A 22,392-nucleotide genomic window follows, 5' to 3' on the forward strand; every position below is an offset into this window, starting at 1 on the left:
GTGGCTCTTGCCTGTAATCCTAGCTTCTTAGGAGACTGAGATCTAAGGATCATGATTCAAAGCCAGCCCGGGCATGAAAGTCAGTGAGACTCTTCAATTAAACCGCCAGAAAATAGAAGTGTATTGTGGCTCAAGTGATAGAGTGAGCCTTGAGCTGAAGACCTCAGGGACAACACCCAGGCCCAGATTTCAAGACCAATGACCCACCAAAAAAAAAAAATTATTTAGGGATTAGGACTTGGGTATTAAATATAAGGAGAGTGGAAGGAAAGGAAAGGAAAAAGTAAGGGGGAGAAAAGTCATGTAGTGTGAGTTCAACAGGTACATAAAGTATTTGTGTGTAAGTATATAATTCAGTTCTCTGTGGAGGGTAGTATTATCAGGGATAGGGTAGTATTACCAGGGATAGAAAGATTAACAATAAGGAAATTGTGGAGTGTATCTTCCTTGGGTTACTTGAAAAAAGGGAGAGGGAGAGGAAGAAAGAATAATGAAAAAAGAAAAAACATGGATTGCCAGCAGTAGAGTTGTCTGAAGAGCCTGCTGCTATGAATCTCTTTCAGCCATGACTATGAGCAAGACTTTTCCTTTCTTTTAAGAGATTTAAGATTGAGTAATTTTTATTTCTTCTAGTTATTGTTTACCTAAAGCCTGAATCTAAGTAGACCTTTCCCATAAGCCTTGTATCATTTAAAATATTTCATATTTATGTTTATTAAAATTTACCAATTGTCTATATTAGTGGGATTTAGTATGGCATTTTCATCCATGTATATAGTGCTCATTAAGTAGTTTTTAATAAGCCATTTTATAAATACAGAGCAAGGTAAAACTGTCAGAACATGTAACTTTTCTTTCCTTTTTTTTTTTAACTTTCCTTTTTGGGGCTTAAACTCAGGTTCTGAGCTCTATCCCTGAGCCTCAGGGGTGTTGAAAGTGATAGAGGAGAACAATGAAAGGGATGACTTTGATCAAGATGAATTTTGCTCATAAATTGTTATATTGAATTTTTTTTGTACAACTACTTAACAACAATTTTAAAATACATTTTTTTTTTTGCCAGTCCTGGGCTTGAGCTCAGGGCCTGAGCACTGTCCTTGGACTTTCTTAAGGCTAGAGCTCTACCACTTGAGCCTCAGCACCACTTCCGGCTTTTTTCTATGTATGTGGTACCAAGGAATCGAACCCGGGTCTTCGTGCATGCTAGGCAAGCACTTTAACCACTAGGCCAAACTCCTGGCCCTAAAATACATTTTTTATCAGAGAATTTATTAATCTTGATTTTTACATCATATTTTAAATGACAAGTTTAACAAACAAGTGTTCAAGGAGGGAATCTCTATTTATAATCACTGGGACTTAGTATTTAGAACTTAATCAAAATTAGGCTAAGGGTTTGTATGTCATAGAAACATATTAATTTATGAATAAAACATTATAGAGTCATAGGTTTTTATGTCTATATAGTTACGTTTATATTTCCATTACCATGTCCATAGCTTTGGGTATGCAGTTATTGAGTCCTCGCTCTTGTACTCTTTGGATTTAATAGCCACATATTAAGGATACCATGTGCCTTTTGTTCCTTAGGTCTTGACTTGTCTCATTCAACATGATTTGCTCTAGATTCATCCACTTCCCTGCGAATGCCATTATTATTATTTTTTTTTTTTGCCAGTCCTGGGCTTGAGCTCAGGGCCTGAGCACTGTCCTTGGACTTTCTCAAGGCTAGAGCTCTACCACTTGAGCCTCAGCACCACTTATGGCTTTTTTCTATGTATGTGGTACCGAGGAATCGAACCCGGGTCTTCATGCATGCTAGGCAAGCACTTTAACCACTAGGCCAAACTCCCGGCCCCCGAATGCCATTATTTTATCTTGTCTGTTGGCTATGTAGAATTCCATTGTGTATATATACCACATTTTCTGTATCCATTCATCTGCAGTAGGGCATCTGGATTGTTTCCATCGCCTGGCTATTGTGAATAGTGCAGAGATGAACATAGCTGAGCAGGTGTCTTAAAATATCCTGGGTCATGATGTTTAGGATAGATGCCCAGAAGTGGTATGGCGGGATCATAGGTAAGGTCTATTTTCAGTTCTTTAAGAAACCTCCATACTGCTTTCCAGAGTGGCTGAACTAGTCTAAAATACATTTTTTAAAAAAAGATGTGGAGCTGGGCATGGTAGCTCATGCCTGTAATCTAGCTACTCAGGAGGCTGAGATCCGAGGATTGAGGCCCAAAGCCAGCCTGGGTACTAAAAGAACAAGACTCTTATCTCCACTTAACCACTAAAAAACAGGCAGTGGGGCTGAGGCTCAAGGGGTAGGGCGGTAGCCTTGAGTTGAAGTGCTCAGGGACAGCGCCCAGGCCCAGAGTTCAAGCCCCATGAACCACAAAAAAAAAAAAAAAGATGTGGAGTATATCATTTTCCTGACAGCAAAGAGATTTTCAGTTCTAAAAGTCATTGTTTTCTTCCTTCCATTCTGACTTCTCTTCACTTTTACATTGTTCAGCATATCTTTCTGTATTATTACTAAGCAGAGATGATTGCAGAAATCTTGAGTGGGTCTGCAGAGCAGAACACTGCTTCTGGTTTCTATACTACTGCCAAATAGATGTGTCTTTCAGTATGATGCTGGAAGGAAAAGAAGGAAAATAATGAGATTACAGAGTTAAATGTAAGAGCCCATGATTGGGAAAGGATTTAATATTTTGGCTTGGCTTAATTTTTATGTTAAATATATTAGTATTTTTAATCACTTAAAATGATCATAAGCTAATTGTACAAAACGGTTTTTTGTGATACTTATATGTATATTATGTACATTGATGAAATTTATTTGGCCTATATTAGTCTTTCTACCCCCTTTAATAGTTTTTAGATTTTTTATAGTGTTGAAAATATTTTTAAATGTGCAGTTTATTTAGAAAAGTGCATTGTATTTATTTTCCAAACTAATTATCATTCTGTTTTCTCACATTTCTCCAGAGATATTACATATGAAATATCATTGGAAGCTATATCAACGATGGTTGTTTTCCTTTCCTGTCAACTTTTCCACAAGGAAGTTTTACGGCAGAGCATAAGTCACAAGTATTTGATGCATGGTCCATGGTATGCTTCTATTTTAAATTTGTCTGGGTTGTTATTGTGTAATCTATTATTTCTAGTCTTTTCTTTGAACCCTAGTGTTGTCCTATATCTCCAACAAGATGTTTGCTCTGATCATTCTGTTAATACTTGACTGAAATGCATAATGACCAAATTCTGGTTCTTGTTTAATCTAGGTGCCTTCCCCAGCTTCATTGTTTTCTCAAATACAGAGGATTTGTATCTGAATCTTTCTCTGATAGCCAAAATGACCTTGCCTTGAAGTAGTGTGTAGCATTTTAGTGCTTCAAGCACCTTTGCTAAAACAAAACTGTGAACTTCATTCTTTTACATTTTTTTATTTTTAATTATCTTTAGGTAGTTGTATAAAGTGATTTTAATTCTACATATCAGTGTCCATGTGCATTTTGATTAGTGTCATTCTGTAATGTCAATAGTATTGATGCTACATTTTGTTTTTAAGATTATCTTCTGAACTCAGGACTTTGCACATTGCTGTAGCTATTTTTTAAATACCATCTTCAATTTATGTCTGACCCTTCTCCTTTATGCCTTCTACATAGTTGGAATGACAAGTTGTAAACCATCACACCCAGCTATTAGTTTGAGATGAAGTCTGAAGAACTTTTTGCCCTAGATAGGCTTGAACATTCATCCGATCAGTTATAGATTCTTCCTAGTATTACAGAAATAAGCCATGGTACCAGTTTAAGTATTTTAAGTTATTAAGTTTTTAATAGAGTCTCTACAGTGCCAAACATTTAAACTAGATTTTTATAGAAGTCATATTCTAAAAAGTACAATTCTATATTCAAAAACTTGTAAAAAAAAGACTGTATTATAGATTATAGAAATTAGTTTACCATTTGAAAAATTGACTAAATAAAGTAGTTTTATATTTAATGTAATCTTGTACTGTTTTAAAAAAGAATTTCTTTGTTCTTTTTTTCTGATTATATATACTACCTTTTTTCAAGTACCAGGTACTGGATTATACATTAAATTTACACCATCTTGCAGTGTCACATAAAAAAACAAGGTAATAAATACTTGAGTTTTAATGATTTGATCAGTATGTATGGTAAGAGACAAAGCCAGAATTAAGCATCAAAACTCATCTCAGTTGAGCATTGATGGCTCACACCTATAATTGTGTCTACTCAGGATCATAGTTCAAGGAAAGCCCAGGCAGGAAAGGCCATGAGATACTTATCTCTGATTACACCAAAGAGTTGGAAGTGGAGGTGTGACTCGAATAATAGAACACCAGCCTTCAGAAAAAAGCTAAGGGACAGCGCCCAGTACTGGAACAAACAAGATCAACAACTTTTTTCTTTCTATCTTTTTTTTTTTTTTTTTTTTTTTGCCAGTCCTGGACTTAGTTTCAGGGATTGGGCACTGTCTTTGGGTTTTCTCAAGACTAGAGCTCTACCACTTGAGCCATAGCATCACTTCTGGCTTTTTTCTAAGTATGTGGTACCAAGGAACTGAACCTGGGTCTTCATGCATGCTAGGCAAGCACTTTACCACTAGGCCAGACTCCCAGCCCTCAACAACAATTTCTTAAAGTTCATCTCAACTTACCTTTGAGACAATATTAATGGCTGAATTAATTCGATGTCATTTTACAGAATTGATTAGTATAATTGAGTTTGATTTTTTCTTTTTATGTAGTCTTCCATTTACCAGCAAACTTGTGAAAACCTTATTGTATAACTTTATCAGACAAGAAAAGCCACCTCCTCCAGGAGCCCATGCCTTTTCCCAGCAATCAGATGGGGGAGGACTGCTATATGGACTGGCATCAGGAGTAGCAAGTAAGTCCTATCGATTTTTTTCAATATATATATATATATATATATATATATATATATACTTTTTTCTAATTAGACATAGGAAATTCCAATTACTTAGCTGCTGCTATTAATAGTTGTATTGGATCTATGCAGCTGAATAAATGTGAAAATCTGAAAGTAATAAAAATACTACTATTTGCATTTTGCATGGTGATTTGTAGCTAAATACATACAACTAACAAAAATGGCTTATTTGCTTATATAATACCATGTTTCAGAAAAAATGTTTATAAGTTCATATTGCATGAGTCCTGCTATAAGTAAAAATTAAACCAAGTCTGGAAGCTTTTTTACTCCTCGTGTTTTGAGAGGAAACCTTTGTATTTTAGAGACTTTATATGGCTAATTAAATGTAGTTTTTCTGTTAAAGTCAATAAATCACTTTTTTCACTGATGAAGTACTACGTATGAAGAGTTTTGAGCTATGAAGTAGCACAAACGACTTTTATCTGAGTGAGAACAAATGCCATAGCTGAAGAAAAGCCCTTTTCTATATTACAGAGGTTAGATATAAAAACAGAAGTATGGAGGGGCTCAGATCCTGTAAGATAGCTGAACTTTGATTTTTTTCTGAAGGAGAAATAGAAACTAGACACTTCAGTTGTAACAATTTGAGTTGTCTAGTCTAGACTGGTGGTTTTACTTAGCAAGCAGTATACTCTGTCTGTAAGTACAGAGTACAGAGTGGAACACGGCTATAGTGTACCCTCTGCACTCAAGCAGGAACATCAATAGGGTAGGTAGGAATAGGCAGTATTACATGGTAAGTGGAGTTTGATAACTTAGCATTAAAAAATAATAGGCTTGTTCTGTTGATTTAAGAATTTATCCATTAACCAGACTTTCTAGATTCGTTTTCCTGTGGTTTCTTTAAATACACTGTGATCATATACACACTTGCTGTTGTATGAAGAGTTATTAACTGGTTCTTAAAGTACTCTGGTCCATTACCTTCATTACTCCAGAGATGGAAGTCATCTACAGTTCATCCCTTATGCACAGGGATGGCCTTTTTTGTACTTTCTCTGGTCATTTAACTGGGCCTACTGAGTGTTGTCAATTATTCTAATGTGATTAGAGATTTTTAGAGGGAGATAATAAAGGTCTGTTAACTGCTTTCTTGAAAACAGGTGTAATACTTGGTAATTGTGGGAGCAACATAGATATATATGTAGTTTTTCTTTTTTTCTTATAGTTATATGTTGTTAGTAGAATAGTAGACACTGAAAATAGTTTAATTTTAAATTTTGGATATCTTTCTAACTAATTAACAGTGTACCATAGGAAAGTCCCTTACTCAGACTGTGTTGTATGCCTGTAATCCTAACATTCATGAGGCATAGGAAAGAAGATCAAAAGTGTAAGGTTAATGTGTGCTACAAATTTAGTTCAAGGACTGCCTATACTATATAGTAAGAACCTGTTGAAAGAAAGAAAGAAAGAAAGAAAGAAAGAAAGAAAGAAAGAAAGAAAGAAAAGGATGAGAGAGAGAGAAAGAGAAAGCAAGAAAGGAAAAAAGGAAAGGGACAGAAACATTTCAGGGTTTTAAATCTCAGAATTTCGAATTCATTATACGTGAACTGAGACCTGGTAATAACACAGTTTTCAATAAACATTCAGGTATGACTAAGAATCGTTTCATCACCACTATTATGATGGAGCTCCCTTTTCAGAGCTTCTGTTCTGCTGGGGCCCTTCATGGTGGTTGAACTAGTACTGCTGACTGCTTGGGAAAAATCATTGTTTTGAGGCAGTCCAAATGGGTTAAAAAGATGTATTTGTTTGTTTTATATTGTTGTTAGTTTCTTGCTCATGAGTTCCAGTTTATCAAGATCAGTCTTTTTTTTTTTTTTTTGGTGGGTCATGGGGCTTGGACTCTGGGCCTGAGCACTGTCCCTGAACTCTTCAGCTCAAGGCTACTGCCCTACCCCTTGAGCCACAGCACCATTTCTGGGTTTCTGGTGATTAACTGGAGATAACAGTCTCATAGACTTTGGTGCTTGGGTTGGCTTTGAACTGTGATCCTCAGATCTCAGCTTCCTAAGATTACAGGTGTGAGCCATTAGCACCGGACCCAAGATCAGTCTTTATGTCTGACAATGAGTATAGCACTCCAACATAGACTAAGGTCACACCTGTAAACTCCCCAGTTCCAGCATTCTCTCATATGTGAGTTTGTTTAAATAAACTTAGTCAAGATACATGTTAAAACCAGTCACCGGTGGCTCACACCTGTAATCCTAGCTACTGAGGAAGCTGAGATCTGAGGATGTCAGTATAAAGTGAGCCTGAGCACGAAAGTCCATGAGACTTATCTCCAATTTACTACCAAAAAAACCCAAAAGTGGTGCTGTGGCTCAAAGTGGTAGAGGGCTAGCCTTGAGCTGAACAGCTCAGGGATAGGACCCAGACATAGAGTTCAAGCCCCATGACTGACCAACACAAATTTTAAAAAAGCTAATCTTTTAAAAACCCAGGTACTCAAAAAATTAAGAAATTGGAATCTTTTTGGTCTGCCTAATCTTTTAAATTATGTGACAACATGTTTTGAAAAAACTGACTAAATTGCATATCCTTGTCATATTTTTGCTGTTTCTCCAACTGACTTTTCATTTTATGTGGTGCAAAATTTGGCCAATGACCATTTGAAAGGAAAATTTGATTTCTAAATAGGTATTTCTACAAGAGAATTTTTCTTCTTTCCTAAATGAACTTTCCTTGACAACAGTCACCACGGTATCATTTCTTAGGCACTGTTTTTTCTAAAAGCTTATTATATTTGCTTTTGCTTACTTGTTTATTAAATTAGCCAAACATAAGAAATTAGCCAAACATTTTAATAGAAAAGATTGGATACTGACCTAACCTGAATTTTAATAAATATTTCAAACTTTAGTTAATCAAAGGTATCAGTGTTGCTAGTTTTAGAGTCATTAAGGCAGTTAACATTTTTTCCATATATTTTTATTGTAATTAATAGAAGGGTTACATTATATTCACCAGATAGAAGGTGCATTACTTGACATACTTTGATACCCTTTCTCATGTCTTGGTCCCCATTTCCCTCCCCTCGCCCCCGCCCCTCATCTTGTTTTCCCCTCTTCCCTATCCGATTTCAAATAACCAAATAAGCATATATACAATATATCAGATAACCAGGTGAAATACTGTAACAATATGAGATAACCAAGGGACAGCAAAAGAGATGAGAGGTAACATAGTACATTAAGGACAATAGTCACTCATTATATGGCTTTTGTTTCTATATCCTGGAGGTCCTTTCATTTAGGGTCATACTATATAGCCTTATGTATCTAGGTTTTGTTCTATTGTAAATTTCTTCTAGGGGAGCCCAAAGTTACTACTGATTATGACAAATGAAGGAAACCATTGAGCCTATGTTCCTTTGAGTCTGGCTTACTTCACTTAATATGATTTTTTCTAAGTCTTTCCATTTCCTTACAAATGGGGTGATGTCATTCTTTCTGACAGCAGCATAGAATTCCATTGTGTATAAATACCACATCTTGTTGATCCATTCATCAACTGAGGGGCATCTAGGTTGGTTCCATATCTTTGCTATGGTAAATAGTGCTGCAATGAACATTGTTGTGCTAGTAGATTTAGTATGCCCTTGTTTCTGGACGATTGGGTAAATTCCAAGTAGTGGAATTGCTGGATCATGGGGGGGGCTCTATGTTTAGTCTTTTGAGGAACAAGACAGTTAACATTTTTTAATCTCATCTTAATCTATAAGAACATTACTCCATTAAAATATTGTATTGAACAGATAGATGACTTTTATCTTCATGATTTGTTATGCTCTAGGTGAGAAACTATAGTTTTAAGGTACTGTCATAGCATGAACTAGTATAACAAAATACTATAGGCCTGGCATCTTAGTGCCATTTGTTTCCTCATAGTTCTGAAAGTTGGGATAGGCAAGTATTAGATGCTAGCATAGTTGTGGTGTAGTCCCTCTTCCTGGCTCCCATATGATCTTTTTGTTGTTTCTTTATATGGTAGAAAAAGGAAGTTCTGGTGTTGATTCTCTTCCAGTGGGAGCTGTACACTGTGGCCTCATGTAAACTTAATTGCCACCCCAAACCGTAATGTTCTAGCCACACTGAAAGCACTTCAACATGAATTTGCGGGGTGGGGGAGCTCTTGGGGGTGTTTGTTTGCATTTTTGGGTTACTATAATGAAATATTTGAAAAGACCATTACAAAAGAAAAAAAAAAAGATGTTTGTTTCACAATTCTGGAGTTTAAAATCCAAAATCTCGTGGGCTCTATTGGTTTTACTTTTAGTGATAGATAGTATTGTTTTTGGATGAGTCTTAAGGCATCATATAGCAAGAGATAGCCAATGTCCATTTCTGTCTCTTCTTGAGTTTCTTCCTCTTATTTCAAATTGATGCATATTCATTGTAGACAGGAACTTCATTTCTATATACTGTGATCATAGTTACCCCTTATTGTTCTCTTATCCTGTTCTGCTTCCTCCCTTTCCCTTCCTTGTCTGCTTCATTATTAGCCCTCTTTGGTGAGTTTCTCTCATGTTGTTGTTTCTTTCCCCATAACTTCTACAAATGAGAGACGATAGGCAATATTTGTTTTTATATGTTTGGTTCATTTCTTTTAACATAGTGATCTATGACTCCATACATTTTCCAGAAAATGACATAATTTTATTCTTCTGGATGGCTTGATTTAAAACTAGAAGCCAGGCACGGTGGCTCACATCTGTAATCCTAGCTACTCAGGAGCCTGAGATCTGAGGATTAAGGTTCAAAGCCATCCTAGGCACAGAAAGACCTGAAGCTCTTATCTCCAGTTAACCTCTAGAAAAGGGGAAGTGGGGCTTGGCTCAAGGGTAGGGTAGTAGCCTTGAAGTGAAGAGCTCAGGGACAGTGCCCAGGCAGAGTTCAAGCTCCATGACCCACAAAAACAAGCAAATAAAACTATATATTTTTTTTTTGCCAGTCCTGGGCTTGGCTAGTACTCTACCATTTGAACAACCACTTTTGGCTTTTTCTGTTTATGTGGTACTGAGGAATTGAACCCAGGGCTTCATGCATGCTAGGCAAGCACTCTGCCACTAAGCCACATTCCTAGCCCACACATTTTATTTATTCATCCATTTTCTTTATTCACAGCGGACACACACCTGGGTTTATTCCATAATTTGCCTATTGTGGATAGTGCCACGATGCACATGAGCATATCTGTATAGTGTAGTAAACTAACTTTGGTATTTTGGGTATATACTCAAAAGTAGTACAGTTAAATCATATGAGGGTTCTATTTCAATTTTTGAGGAACTTTTATACAGATTTCTACTGTGGTTGGCCTATGCTATCCTATTGTCGGTAATAAGAATATCCTTTCCTTTGCCGCCTCTTGGACAGCATTTGCTGGTTTTTTTTTTTTTTTTTTTTTTTTTTTTGCCAGCCCTGGGCTTGAGCTCAGGGCCTGAGCACTGTCCTTGGACTTTCTCAAGGCTAGAGCTCTACCACTTGAGCTCAGCACCACTTTTGGCTTTTGTCTATGTATGTGGTACCGAGGAATCGAACCCAGGTCTTCATGCATGCTAGGCAAGCACTCAACCACTAGGCCAAACTCCCAGCCCCAACATTTGCTGTTTTTGTTGTTTTTGACAGTAATCATTCTAACAAGGATGATATAGAATCTCAAAGTAGTTTTGATTTGTATTTTCCTGATAGCTAAATACATTAAACATTTTTTCATATGCATATTGGCATTTGTACTTCTTCATTCAAGAAGTGTCTGTTCAGTTCATGTACCTATTGTATTAACTGGATTATTTATTTTGGAGTTTAAGATTTTCAGTTCTTTGTATAATTTTGAAAATTAAATCTGTGGATAAATACCTGCTAAGATAATTTCTGACTATTTGTAGTTTGACTAGACCTTTCCTTATCCCTTGACTTCAAACTGATTAGTTATCTAAGTCTAGGAAAGTTTGTAATCTATCAAACTTTTCCCCTTCTGCTAAAAAAAGAAAAGAAAAGATTATTCCTGTAGGATTATAGCAAGTACCTCTTCCTTTTTCTCCTTTTGTACCATGGGCCTTGAAGATTCAGCATATTTGATTGGATGATGGTAGGGGGAGAATAAGGGTGAGAACTAGTACTCATCCTCAGATTCTTTTCTGCGTAACTCCTAAGATCCCCTACCGGATTCAAGGCCTCACTTTTCTGAACCATAATCCTTCTGTTTAGGTTTCTTGTGTAACTGGGATGGCAGAATTAAAAAGGGGTCTTGTGAACTTTTTGCCCTGGCAGTTTCCTTCTTAGGTTTACTCTGCTCAGGAATTTATGTGTGTGTATTTATACACATAAATATATGTATACCTACATATAAATATACTCATGTATATATAAATGTCCAGCAGAGTCATTTGTAATACTCCCAGAGTTGAAGCATGTCAGATGACCATTGACAATGGACAGATGAAGAGTCACTCAGCTGAAGGAACTATAGCTATATACATGAAGACCTGGATGACTCTTACAACACAATTTTAAAAGGAAAGAAGCAAGTTACAAAAGGATACGTATAGCATTAAAGCTCAGAAATGGGCACATTTATATTTCAAAAGCTGAAAAAAACTTGTTTTATTGTTTAGAATTGGGTCTGTAGTAGTGAAAGTACAAAGAAAAGTGAAGAACTGAAAGTCAGGCATCGTGATGTATACTCATAGTGATATATACTCATTATCCTTACATTCAGGAGGCAGATGCAGGAGATCTTGAGTTCATCCTCAGCCTGGACTGTATATTGAGTTCAAGGCCACCTTCATCTACATAATTTTAAATCCTGACTTAATCACACCAGGAAAACAGGCTTTTTTTTTTTTGCCATAAAGCAGCAGGTTATTTTCCTTGTTCCTTTGGATCTATGAGTAATAGCACATGTTTTTAGGCATCCTGCTGCTTGCTTTCATAAAGAGAATGTTTTGGGAAGATTTGTCAGTACTTCTGCCAGTTCTGAAGTTGTTACTCATAATGTGGGCACATTTTCTCCTGAGTTAAGTGAAAGAAAGACATAAAGGACAGGGTATGGAAGGCATTAGCTGTCCCTTTATCTCAAGTAGAAAGAGCATGTTCTGGAGACATTACAAAGGTTTTACTTAAATATGGTATGAAAGTGACTAGTATTGGACACTGTCCATTTTAGTAGACTCTGAACACCAAGGTGTGAAACACTCCCAGTGTCGTTTGCAACCATAGCTTTTGTTCAAAAGGATACAAGCTGAAATGGCTTAGACAGACTTGCAGGTAGAACTTTTAAAGAGTGTCCACATACTTATCTTTCCCTTTTGACTTGAATGACAGTGTTGTAGTTGGATCTGGTATAGCCATCATGGACCACAGGTTAGCTTAGGAATGGCAACCAAACTGAATTAACAACAGAAAAAGAACCTGGTTATTGAGAATCCTGAAGCAGTGCACATACTCTGTGATGCCTTTTGGATTTGTATGTCATTCTTATTCTGACCTGTTACCAGCCCGTCTTCTTCAGTCTAAATGCACCCTGAGTAATAATACATAGGAAGCGAATGCAGGGCCTAACTATATTACACTAGCTTTCTAGCATGGGTTACTTGTGGAAGTTGCCATTTAACATGATTGCAAGCAAAATGGCACGAGAAAGAACCATGTATTTCTTCCTCTGCTACCAACTTTTGTTCTCAGTCTCCTGTTACCCTTACCATACTCTTCCTAAAGTTAGCCATTTATATATAGTGTAAAGAAGCAACACAAACAGGTAGTGAATCACACAAATAATCTTTTGTGGAACATAAACCATAAATCCTTAGAATCATGGCAATTTGTACATTGTTGAAAAGCCATTAGAGCCATTTCCAGGTGCTCTTTAAGCTTAGCTATAATAGAAGTTAAGGCAAATGAGTAAGTAAGTATTGTGCAAAGGCTCAGTTTTATATTTTATTTTCTAAATTTATGTACTTTTAAAAAATTCTACTTCAGCAGACAAATCCATATTTGTTTTATTTCTATAAAGATGTTGTTATGTATGAGTTTAATTAATTAGCCTCTTAGAAATCTTAGTGTGAAGTTAATGGCCCAGAAAATGTACCCATGTTTATTTTGTGACTTTGCTTATTCCTAGTATGTCATGGACTGTCATCTCCAAGAGTTCATACGTCCTGCTTGAAGAATTAGGGTGTTTGTGATTTGGCTCTGGTAGATTTTCTGATCAAATTAGGCTACTTTTTTTTTGTCTTTCAAAGATGTGTGTGTGTGTGTGTGTGTGTGTGTGTGTGTGTGTGTGTGTGTGTGTGTGTGTGTGTGTGTGTGTGTGTGTGTGTGTGGTTGGGGGGTCATGGGGCTTGAACTCTGGGCCTGGGCCCTGTCCCTGAGCTCTTCAGCTCAAGGCTGTCGCCCCACCCCTTGAGCCACAGTTCCACTTCCTGTTTTCTAGAGGTTTACCAGCTGGCTTTAAACTGTGATCTTCAGATCTCAGCCTCATGAGTAGCTAGAATTATAGGCTTTTACCTTCTTCAAACTCTGAAGTCTGGACTTAAACCTACTAGTTTAGAAATGGAAACATCTTAATTGTGCAGCTTAATGCATATACAAGTGAAAGATTGAATAAAGTAAGAACTCTTAATGAACTATTGAAGAGGTAAGGTTAAAACATTGGTTACTTTGTCATAAATCATTTAGTTGGAGTGGGATATAGGAAGTAGATCAGACTGGATTGAAGGGAGAAGGGAAAGCTAGTACAGGCAGAAAAAATAAGGCAGTTCATGAGAAGTGACATGGATGTTATTTTTTCAAGCAGGAAAAAGACATAGCATGTCTACATTCTGTGATAGAAATGACTCGGTTCAATGTAACAAATATTAATTAAATGTTTGTATTTTATAGAGTTGACATTGGTGATGGGAAAATGATACTCCAAAGGTATCATTTCCTTGAAAAAGGTATATTTCACTCCTTTTCCTAATAGACTAAAGGCAGTGTGTACATAAGTAATAGTGTAGATTTTTAAGGTAGAAAGAAAGACAAGGTATTTCTCTTCCAGTGATTAATTATCCTCCCCCCTTTTTTTTCCAGTCCTGGGGCTTGAACTCAGGCTTGGGGCACTGTCCCTACACTTGTTTTGCTTAAAACTAGCACTCTACCAGTTGAACCACAGCTCCACTTCCTGCTTTTTCTGTTCATGTGATACTGAGGAATCAAACCCAGGATTTAATGCATGCTAGGAAAGCACTCTCCCACTAAGCCACATTCCCAGCCCCAACTTTTCAGTTTTTTTAAAGAAAGGTAATAGCAGAGCCTGAAGGTTCAGGATTGTTGGGGGAAATGAAAGAAAGCAGTACAATAAGCTTCCCTAAGTTCTTAGGCTTTCTGGACAGCACTTTGAACATAGAATAGGTGGTTTTGCAAGGCACAGCTGTATAATAGCATAACCATGGACAGAAGAGACTTCGCATGCATTTAATACCTTGTGATGTTGACAGGGTGACACATTGTTTTGATGGATTTTCCTTAGCTGAAGTAGTGAATGGTTAAAATAGGTTAAAGGTTCCTGGCTTATGTTTCTCTTCCATCATTAATACACTAAGTGCTGTTTGGTTGGGGCATCTCACTGAGGTTCATCTAGGTACAAGAGTTCTTGTTCTTTTGTTTTTCTATTCAGTCATGCATATGCTTCTGCATAAAACTATGTCTGGCCTCCACCACTATGCCTGAAGTGTAGCCACTGAGAAGAAAGGATATGTGAATGTTTGTTCTTTAAGATATGGCCTAAAATTAGTATTTGCTACTCTCAGTCCTTTGATTGGAATTTAGTCACATTGCCATAATTTCCTGCAGGAAAGGATTGGGAAATGTAGGTCTATGTAGCTAAGTCCTGCCATATTTTATCAAAAGGAAAGATGAGTCGGGCACAGTAACACCTGTTATCTTAGCTACTCATGATCTGAAGATCATGGTTCAAAGCCAACCCAGGCAATACAGAGACTCTTATCTCCAGTTAATCACTAGAAAATGGGAAGTGGGGCTATGGCTCAAGGGTGGTAGCCTTGAGCTGAAGAGCTCAGGGACAGCGCCCAGGCCATAACCCCCTCCCCCCACCAAAAAAAAGGAAGGATAAGAACATGGTTGAAGTCAAGTTTCTAATTGTCATAGTGTTTTTCCTGGATTGCATGCTTACTGACATTATTGATGAAGCTTTCTTTTCTTTTCTTTTTTTTTTTTTAAATTGTAATGTATACAGGGGTTATAGTTACATTCATCAGATAGTAGGTGCATTATGAAGCTTTCTTTTCTTTGCTATGATATTTTCTTACATGGGGGAAACAAGGGTGTTTTGAGTGTTAACTTTATTTATTGGACCATTATGGCAGTTAAAATTGGTTTTTGATTGTTGATATGCATGTCTTCTCATTATGATTACTTCCTCTCTTTCTTTGTAGTTTTGGTTCCTGGAATAGAGCCTCTATTAGCTTTCTCATTAATGTGACCAAAATTTTCTATCATTAATAATTTGCTAAAGTATTTCAAGTTCAAGATAAGAATATAATCCTTATAATGGATTTTTATTACTCTGCTGATGGTTATTATTTATTTTATACAGTTCTGTATGAACAATGTTTTATAATTTATCTGTTATATATAAGAAATCAATTATAGTTTAGCAAGCAGCATGTTTCCTGATATAAAAAAATGATAATTTTATTTCTCTAAGTCTTAAGAAAATAGTGTTGGGGCTGGGCATGGTGGCTCATGCCTGTAATCCTAGTTACTCAAGAGGCTGAGATCTGAGGATCAAGGTTCAAAGCCAACCAAGGCACAAAAGGACCTGAGACTCATCTATCTATCTATCTATCTATCTATTTATTTATTTATTGCCAGCCCTGAGTACCAAGGAATAGAACCCTGGTCTTCATGCATGCTAGACAAGCACTCTATCACTAGGCCAAACTCCAGGCCCAGGACCTGGGACTCTTACCTCCAATTAACCTCTAGAAAATGGGAAGTGGGGTTTGGCTCAAGGGTAGGGCAGTAGCCTTGAGCTGGAGAGCTCTGGGACAATGCCTAGGCCTAGGGCTAAGACGGTAGCTTTGAGCTGAAGAGCTCAGGGACTGCATCCAGGCCAAGTTCAAGCCCCATGACCTGCAAAAAAAATAAATAAATAATGTTGACTTTGTGTGTGTGTGTGTGTGTGTGTGTGTGTGTGTGTGTGTGTGTATGCACACATGCACGCACATATGCATGTATACACAAGACTTGAACTCTGGGGCCTGGGCACTGTCCCCAAGGCTAGCACTCTGCCACAGCACCACTTCCAGTTTTCTGTTGATTTTTTGGAGATAAGAGTCGCTTGCACTTTCCTGCCTGGGCTGGCTTTGAGCTGCAATACTCAGATCTCGCCTCCTGAGTAGCTAGGATTATAGACATGAACCACTGGTGCCTGGCAATCATTTATTACAAAAAGAGAGCTTTTCTCCTTTGATTATTATATTTATTTTTCAATCCTGTCCTACTTTGTATTTTTATCACATTTGATCATTAAGTATATACTTGACTTATTACTTTCAAGCACATTGAATCAACACAAGATTCTTTAAAGCTAATTTCAGTACTTTTATTTCAGTACTTTTTATTTTTCAAACTTTCTTTGAAGCCCCAAGGGATATAATTTAGAAACATTGGGAACCATCCTTAATTTGGCTTTTGGAAGAAATATACTGTAACTTTCCCTTGTTTTTCTGGTGGAAATAATTTTTTTTTTGGTAATGCCAACAGGAAAATGCTATTCCACTAAGGTTCTTGGGTCATAGATCAGAGTCTTGGATCAGCAAAAAGAAATGAACTTTTGGAAGAATTCTAGGCCAATATTATAGTCCAGTCTAAACTACAATGTAGGCAATGGCAGGCTGCCTTGGCCTTCTTATAAGGAAAAGCAATATTTAGTACAGGTTATCTGAAGAAGAAAGGATCCTCAGTGTGTGCTTGTGTGCACGCGAGCATGTACACACACACAAACACACACATACAATGATGGGGCTATTTCTCTATATGCAGCTCTTAGTGGAGGAGGGAGGGTAGAGTGAATAGGCAATATTCTAAAAGATAATCTATTTTTTTTAAAAATGAAATCTGCATAGGAACAGTTGACTCTTATTCTTCTAGTAATGAAGACAAACAGCTATAAAGACAATCCAGAACCAGGACTTGTATTTATCTTGGAGAGCCTTTTGTGATTATTTTTGTTACAGGCTGAGCTTTCTAACAGTGTTTCTCTTGGCTTGTAGTCCTGAAACACACAATGATAGATTCAAGGGAAGCAGTCATGAAGCAAACTTAGAGTGGAAGGAAGTGATCTATTTTTTTTTTTTTAAACCAGTCCTCAGGGCCTGAGCACTGCCCTTGGGCTTTCCCAAGGCAAGTACTCCACCACCTGAGCCACTGCACCACTTCAAGTCTCTTGACCACCAGCACCACCAACAAAAAAAAAACTTATGAAAAAACAACACATCTTTCCAAAGGAAAATAATTGTTTGTCTTCTAGTTGTTAGCCAAATAAGTTTAATCTTATTAGATGTTTCAAGTTTCTGAACTATTATTATGAATGTTGTTTTGAGTAAATTTAAATTTATGATATATAACTAATAATTATTAGTTGGTAATTTTTACCCAGATTTTTTCCTTTTTCTTATTTTTTTGTTTTGTTTTTTTGTTTTCTTTTTGTGGATCATGGGGCTTGAACTCGGCCTGGGCACTGTCCCTGAGCTCTTTAGCTCAAGGCTATCACCCTACCCCTGGGCCTGGGCATTGTCCCTGAGCTCTTCAGCTTAAGGCTACCACCCTACCCTTGAGCCAACCACCCCTTCCCTTTTCTAGAGGTTAATTGGAGATAAAGAGTCTCAGGTCCTTTCATGCCAGGGCTGGCTTTGAACCCTGATCCTCAGATCTCAGCCTCCTGAGTAGCTAGGATTACAAGGGTGAGCCACCACACCTGGTTTACCTAGATGTTTCTAATGAGAAGGAGGGAGCATACTTGTTAATAGAAACTTCAAACTTTCTGTTTCCTCATGTTTTTTCTATTCTCTCACATCCTTCTTTATTCTCAAGGCTCTTTTTCTTCTTCTTTGGAATAAAAATAGTCTCTTCTTGTTATCCAGACTCTTCTTAGTCACAAAGTCACTTGGATGAAACTTCTAACTCACTATTTACCCCAGCATAGTCATATCTTTGTGCAATTTATTACTCTCTTTGTTCTTTGTTCCCTTTCCTCCTGTCCTCTCCTAACCTCTTCCCTCCCCTCTCCATGCTGTATCAATGATAGCATGTATAATGGAGCATGTACAATGCTTGCAGATATTGACCACTATGTATTGGTATAATTATACATATCTTCATACATAAAGAAAAATCTAGAAATAGTATAACTTAAGTAATGATTGTCTATGGAAAATAGAAGAATAGAATATGATTATAGACAAATAATTATTAAAATGTTTTGCTTTTATAATAAGTATATTTCAACTTTTAAAGAATAAAAAGAATGAAATTTTGTACAGAAAAACATGTATCTGTTGATATTAGATTTCTTGATAATGGCCATTCTAACTGGAGTGAGGTGGAATCTCAAAATTGTTTTAATTTGCATTTTTTTTATAGCCAGAGATGTCAAGCATTTCTTCATGTGTCTATAGAATATTCTTATTTCCTCTTCAGAGGAATCTCTCTTTAAGTCTTTAGCCCACCTTTTAATGGGATGGTTGACAGACAGTGGCGGGAATGTGGCCAAGAAGGATCACTACTACACTATTGGTGGGAGTGTGAACTTGTTCAACCACTCTGGAAAACAGTATGGTGATTCCTCAAGAGACTAAACATAGAGCTCCCTTATGACCCAGCAATTCTACTCCTTGGCATTTACCCAAACATCCAGAAACAAGGACATACTAAAGCCACTAGCACAACGATGTTCATTACAGCACTATTTACTAATTATCTTCACTATTTACTAGTGAAGATATGGAACCGATCCAGATGCCTCTCAGTAGATGGTTGGATCAAGAAGATGTAGTACTTATACACAATGGAATACTATGCTTCCATTAGAAAGAATGACATTGCCCCATTTGTAAGGAAATGAAAAGACTTAGAAAAAATCATATTAAGTGAAGTAAGCCAGACCCAAAGGAACATAGGTTCCATGGTTTTCCTCATTTGTAATAATTAGTACACATCTAGGACTCTCCTAGCAGAGGATTACAATAGCTCATACCTAGGTACATAAGGTCATACAGGATGAGACTAAATGAAAGAATCTCTAGGATATGGAAACAAGAGTTTTATCTTATGTGATTGTTGTTCTTAATTTACTATGTTATTTCTCTTCTTTTTTGTTGCTCTTTGGTTAATCTCATATTGTTACTGTATCTGACTTTGTTACCTGGTATATTCTATATGTGTTTATTTGAAATAGGAAAGGGATGGAGGAAAACATGATTGGGAAGGGGTGGGAACAAAAACATGAGAAGGGGTATTGATGTTTGAGAAGTAATGTACCTACTACCTGATGAATGTAGCTGTAACCCCTCTATATCTTACCCCAAAAATAAAAAAATAAAATCTAATAGAAAAAAATACATGTATGTTATTGATGACAGTAATCCTGTGTTTTCTTCTCAAGCTGGTCTCTGGACTGTCTTCACATTAGGCGGTGTGGGCAGCAAAGCCACTACTTCTCCAGAACTTTCTTCCCCTCTGGCCAACCAAAGTCTCCTGCTTTTACTGGTGTTGGCAAACCTGACAGATGCTCCAGAGGCACCGAACCCCTACAGACAGGCCATTATGTCTTTTAAGAACACACAAGGTTGGTGGGTTTTTTCCCCTTCTCTGAATTTTCTTTCTAAGGAGGAGAGTATTGTTTACTCCATATTATTTTACTATATTATCTTATAGTTTGGGAAATGTGTGTCAATTTGTTTTTTCTAATTGGTTATGTAGACTTTCTTGCCAATATTTTCAGGGTAGCCAAATAAATGATAGAGGAGCTTCTCGGGTCCTTTATATTTTCCAAACTTCATTTCATTTTTTCTTTTGGTAAGTTGTGGGGCTTGAACTCTGGCCTGGGCGCTGTCCCTGAGCTCTTCAGCTCCAGGCTGCCACCCTACCCCTTGAGCCACAGCATCATTTCCAGTTTTTATTCTTTAAAATGCCAGTGTTCTTGGCCAGGATTTTGGCCTAGTGGTGGAGTGCTTGCCTAGCATATACGAAGACCCGGGTTTGATTCCTTGAGAAAAGTCTAAGGAGAGTGCTCAGGTCCTGAACTCAAGCCCCAGACTAGCAAAAAAAAAAAAAAAAAAAGCCAATGTTCTTATCTTTAAAGCAAGAATTACAAGCTCTCCCTCATGTGATTCTTATAAGAATTAAATGAACTTGTACAAAAGTACAAACTCACTAAATTCTTGCTATTATTAGCAGAAACAACACAGTTCTAAATTGTTGCTGTTATTTATTAGAAAAAAATACAATACAAAGACTATTATACATTTCACTAAGGGCTGATCTTGGAAAAGGTAGTTAATCTCTCTAAATTTCTATTTTATTCTTTATAAAACTGGGTCAGAATAATGACATCTTTATTGCATGGATTGAATAAGGGAGGATGGATGTAAAATAGTAGCATGAAAATTCATTCATAGCTTATTAGCTAGGAAGATATACATATTGTAAAAACACACACGCCACACACATACATACAAGCCAGTGCAATCTGCTATAATCCAAATTGATAAAGGATTTTGTAACATTGTAATACAATGTGTTCATAGTCTTCTCTATTGAGTCTTAGGTAGATTTTGTAATACTTATGTACTCATAGTATTGACAGTACTTCTTTTTGCTATCCCTTACAAAAATATAATCACATGAAGAAATTATTTTGAAATTTTATCATAAGTATTTCTAACTTATATGCTTAAGTGTTAAATACATAAGTTATATGTTGTTATTCCAGGCATTTTCTCTGGGAATAGTTTAACTAAATTGGTGAGTATTTCAAACAAGATTAATTTACTTGAGATAAATCCTAGCTTCAACACAGTGTTACAAAGGCCTTATTTTATAAAAGAATTTTCTATTTTATATAGAAGCTATTTTTTTCATGTCTAGATATTTGCAACTGGTCATCTTTGTACTGGTAACAAAATCTTTCAGTGTCTTAAATTATGCGCATTAAGAGTTCCTTTTGCTCATCCCTGTATTTAAGGACAAGATTACAGGTGCACACCTTGTGCCATGATGCCTTTACTTATAGCTGATTCAATTTAGCAATACTTAAGAGGAAATAGTAACAAACTTAGTGACTCCATTTAGTTACTTTTTTCTTTCCAAAGTGAAGTTTAAAATACCAATTGAAAATTTTGACTCTGCTTACCATAAATACTCATACATTAGTTTCTAATTCTTTGTAACTATTTTTCTTTTCTATTCTAGACAGCAGTCCCTTTCCATCATCAATTCCACATGCCTTCCAGATTAACTTTAACAGTTTGTACACAGCCCTTTGTGAACAACAGACATCTGATCAAGCAACGCTCCTCTTGTACACACTGCTCCATCAGAACAGCAATGTCAGAACATACATGTTGGCCCGCACAGATATGGAAAATCTTGTAAGTTTAGAGTATTTTATAATTTTTTTGTCGGTCATAGGGCTTGAATTCTGGGCCTGGGCGTTGTCCCTGAGCGCTTCAGCTCAAGACTACTGCCCTATCCCTTGAGCCATAGCACTACTTCCGGTTTTCTGGTGATTAATTGGAGATAGTCTCACGGACTTTTTAGTGCTTGGACTGGCTTTGAGCTGTGATCCTCAGATCTCAGCCTCCTAAGTAGCTAGGATTATAGGTGTGAGCTACCATGCCCAGCTAGTTTATAACACTCTGAAGGAAAAAAAATTTGCCAAGAGGTTGCCACCTAGGTTATGATTAAGAGATTAAGGAGGAAATTTCACTAGACACTGGCAGAGAGTCTGCATGTCTCCAGAGAAGGAACCAGTTCACACAGAGTTGACACCCAGAGTAGAACACAGCAGCATTCTTGGCTCTTCTGACAAACTTTCTTATCTTTGAGGCCTTTAGAAGACTCAAGTTACCCAGAATTCAACCTGGTTCAGTCTTTAGAGTCCCTTCAGCAGTATGCAGGATTTCTCTTTCTTTTTGGTCCATTCAAGCTGTGACTTGCGTGCCCACCGAGGTCATGTATACAGACATGAATTTTTATTGTTTTATCATCACTAGTAATTTACAAAAGTAGCTAGACATTTTTTAAAGTGTTGGTTTTTTAAGTTGTAAGTAACAAACTTATGAATGCCTACCTTAAGCTAAAAGGAATATATTTGCACA

The 22,392-nt window shown here is 36.8% G+C and overlaps 1 protein-coding gene across 3 annotated transcripts in view; it reads left to right on the forward strand.

Annotated features, from left to right (window-relative positions):
• The window catches only part of Dym (dymeclin), a 253,030-nt gene that overhangs the window by 75,180 nt on the left and 155,458 nt on the right, over positions 1-22,392 (forward strand). For all 3 annotated transcript variants that reach the window (XM_090353126.1, XM_090353124.1, XM_090353125.1), the window contains exons 7-10: positions 2,995-3,120; positions 4,792-4,934; positions 19,677-19,859; positions 21,485-21,663. In XM_090353126.1, the coding sequence (XP_090209252.1) occupies positions 2,995-3,120; positions 4,792-4,934; positions 19,677-19,859; positions 21,485-21,663 (631 nt within the window). The remainder of the gene's footprint in view (positions 1-2,994; positions 3,121-4,791; positions 4,935-19,676; positions 19,860-21,484; positions 21,664-22,392) is intronic.

Source organism: Megascapheus bottae, chromosome 19 (assembly GCF_031878675.1).
Source record: "Megascapheus bottae isolate mThoBot1 chromosome 19, mThoBot2.hap1, whole genome shotgun sequence".
NCBI lineage: Eukaryota > Metazoa > Chordata > Mammalia > Rodentia > Geomyidae > Megascapheus > Megascapheus bottae.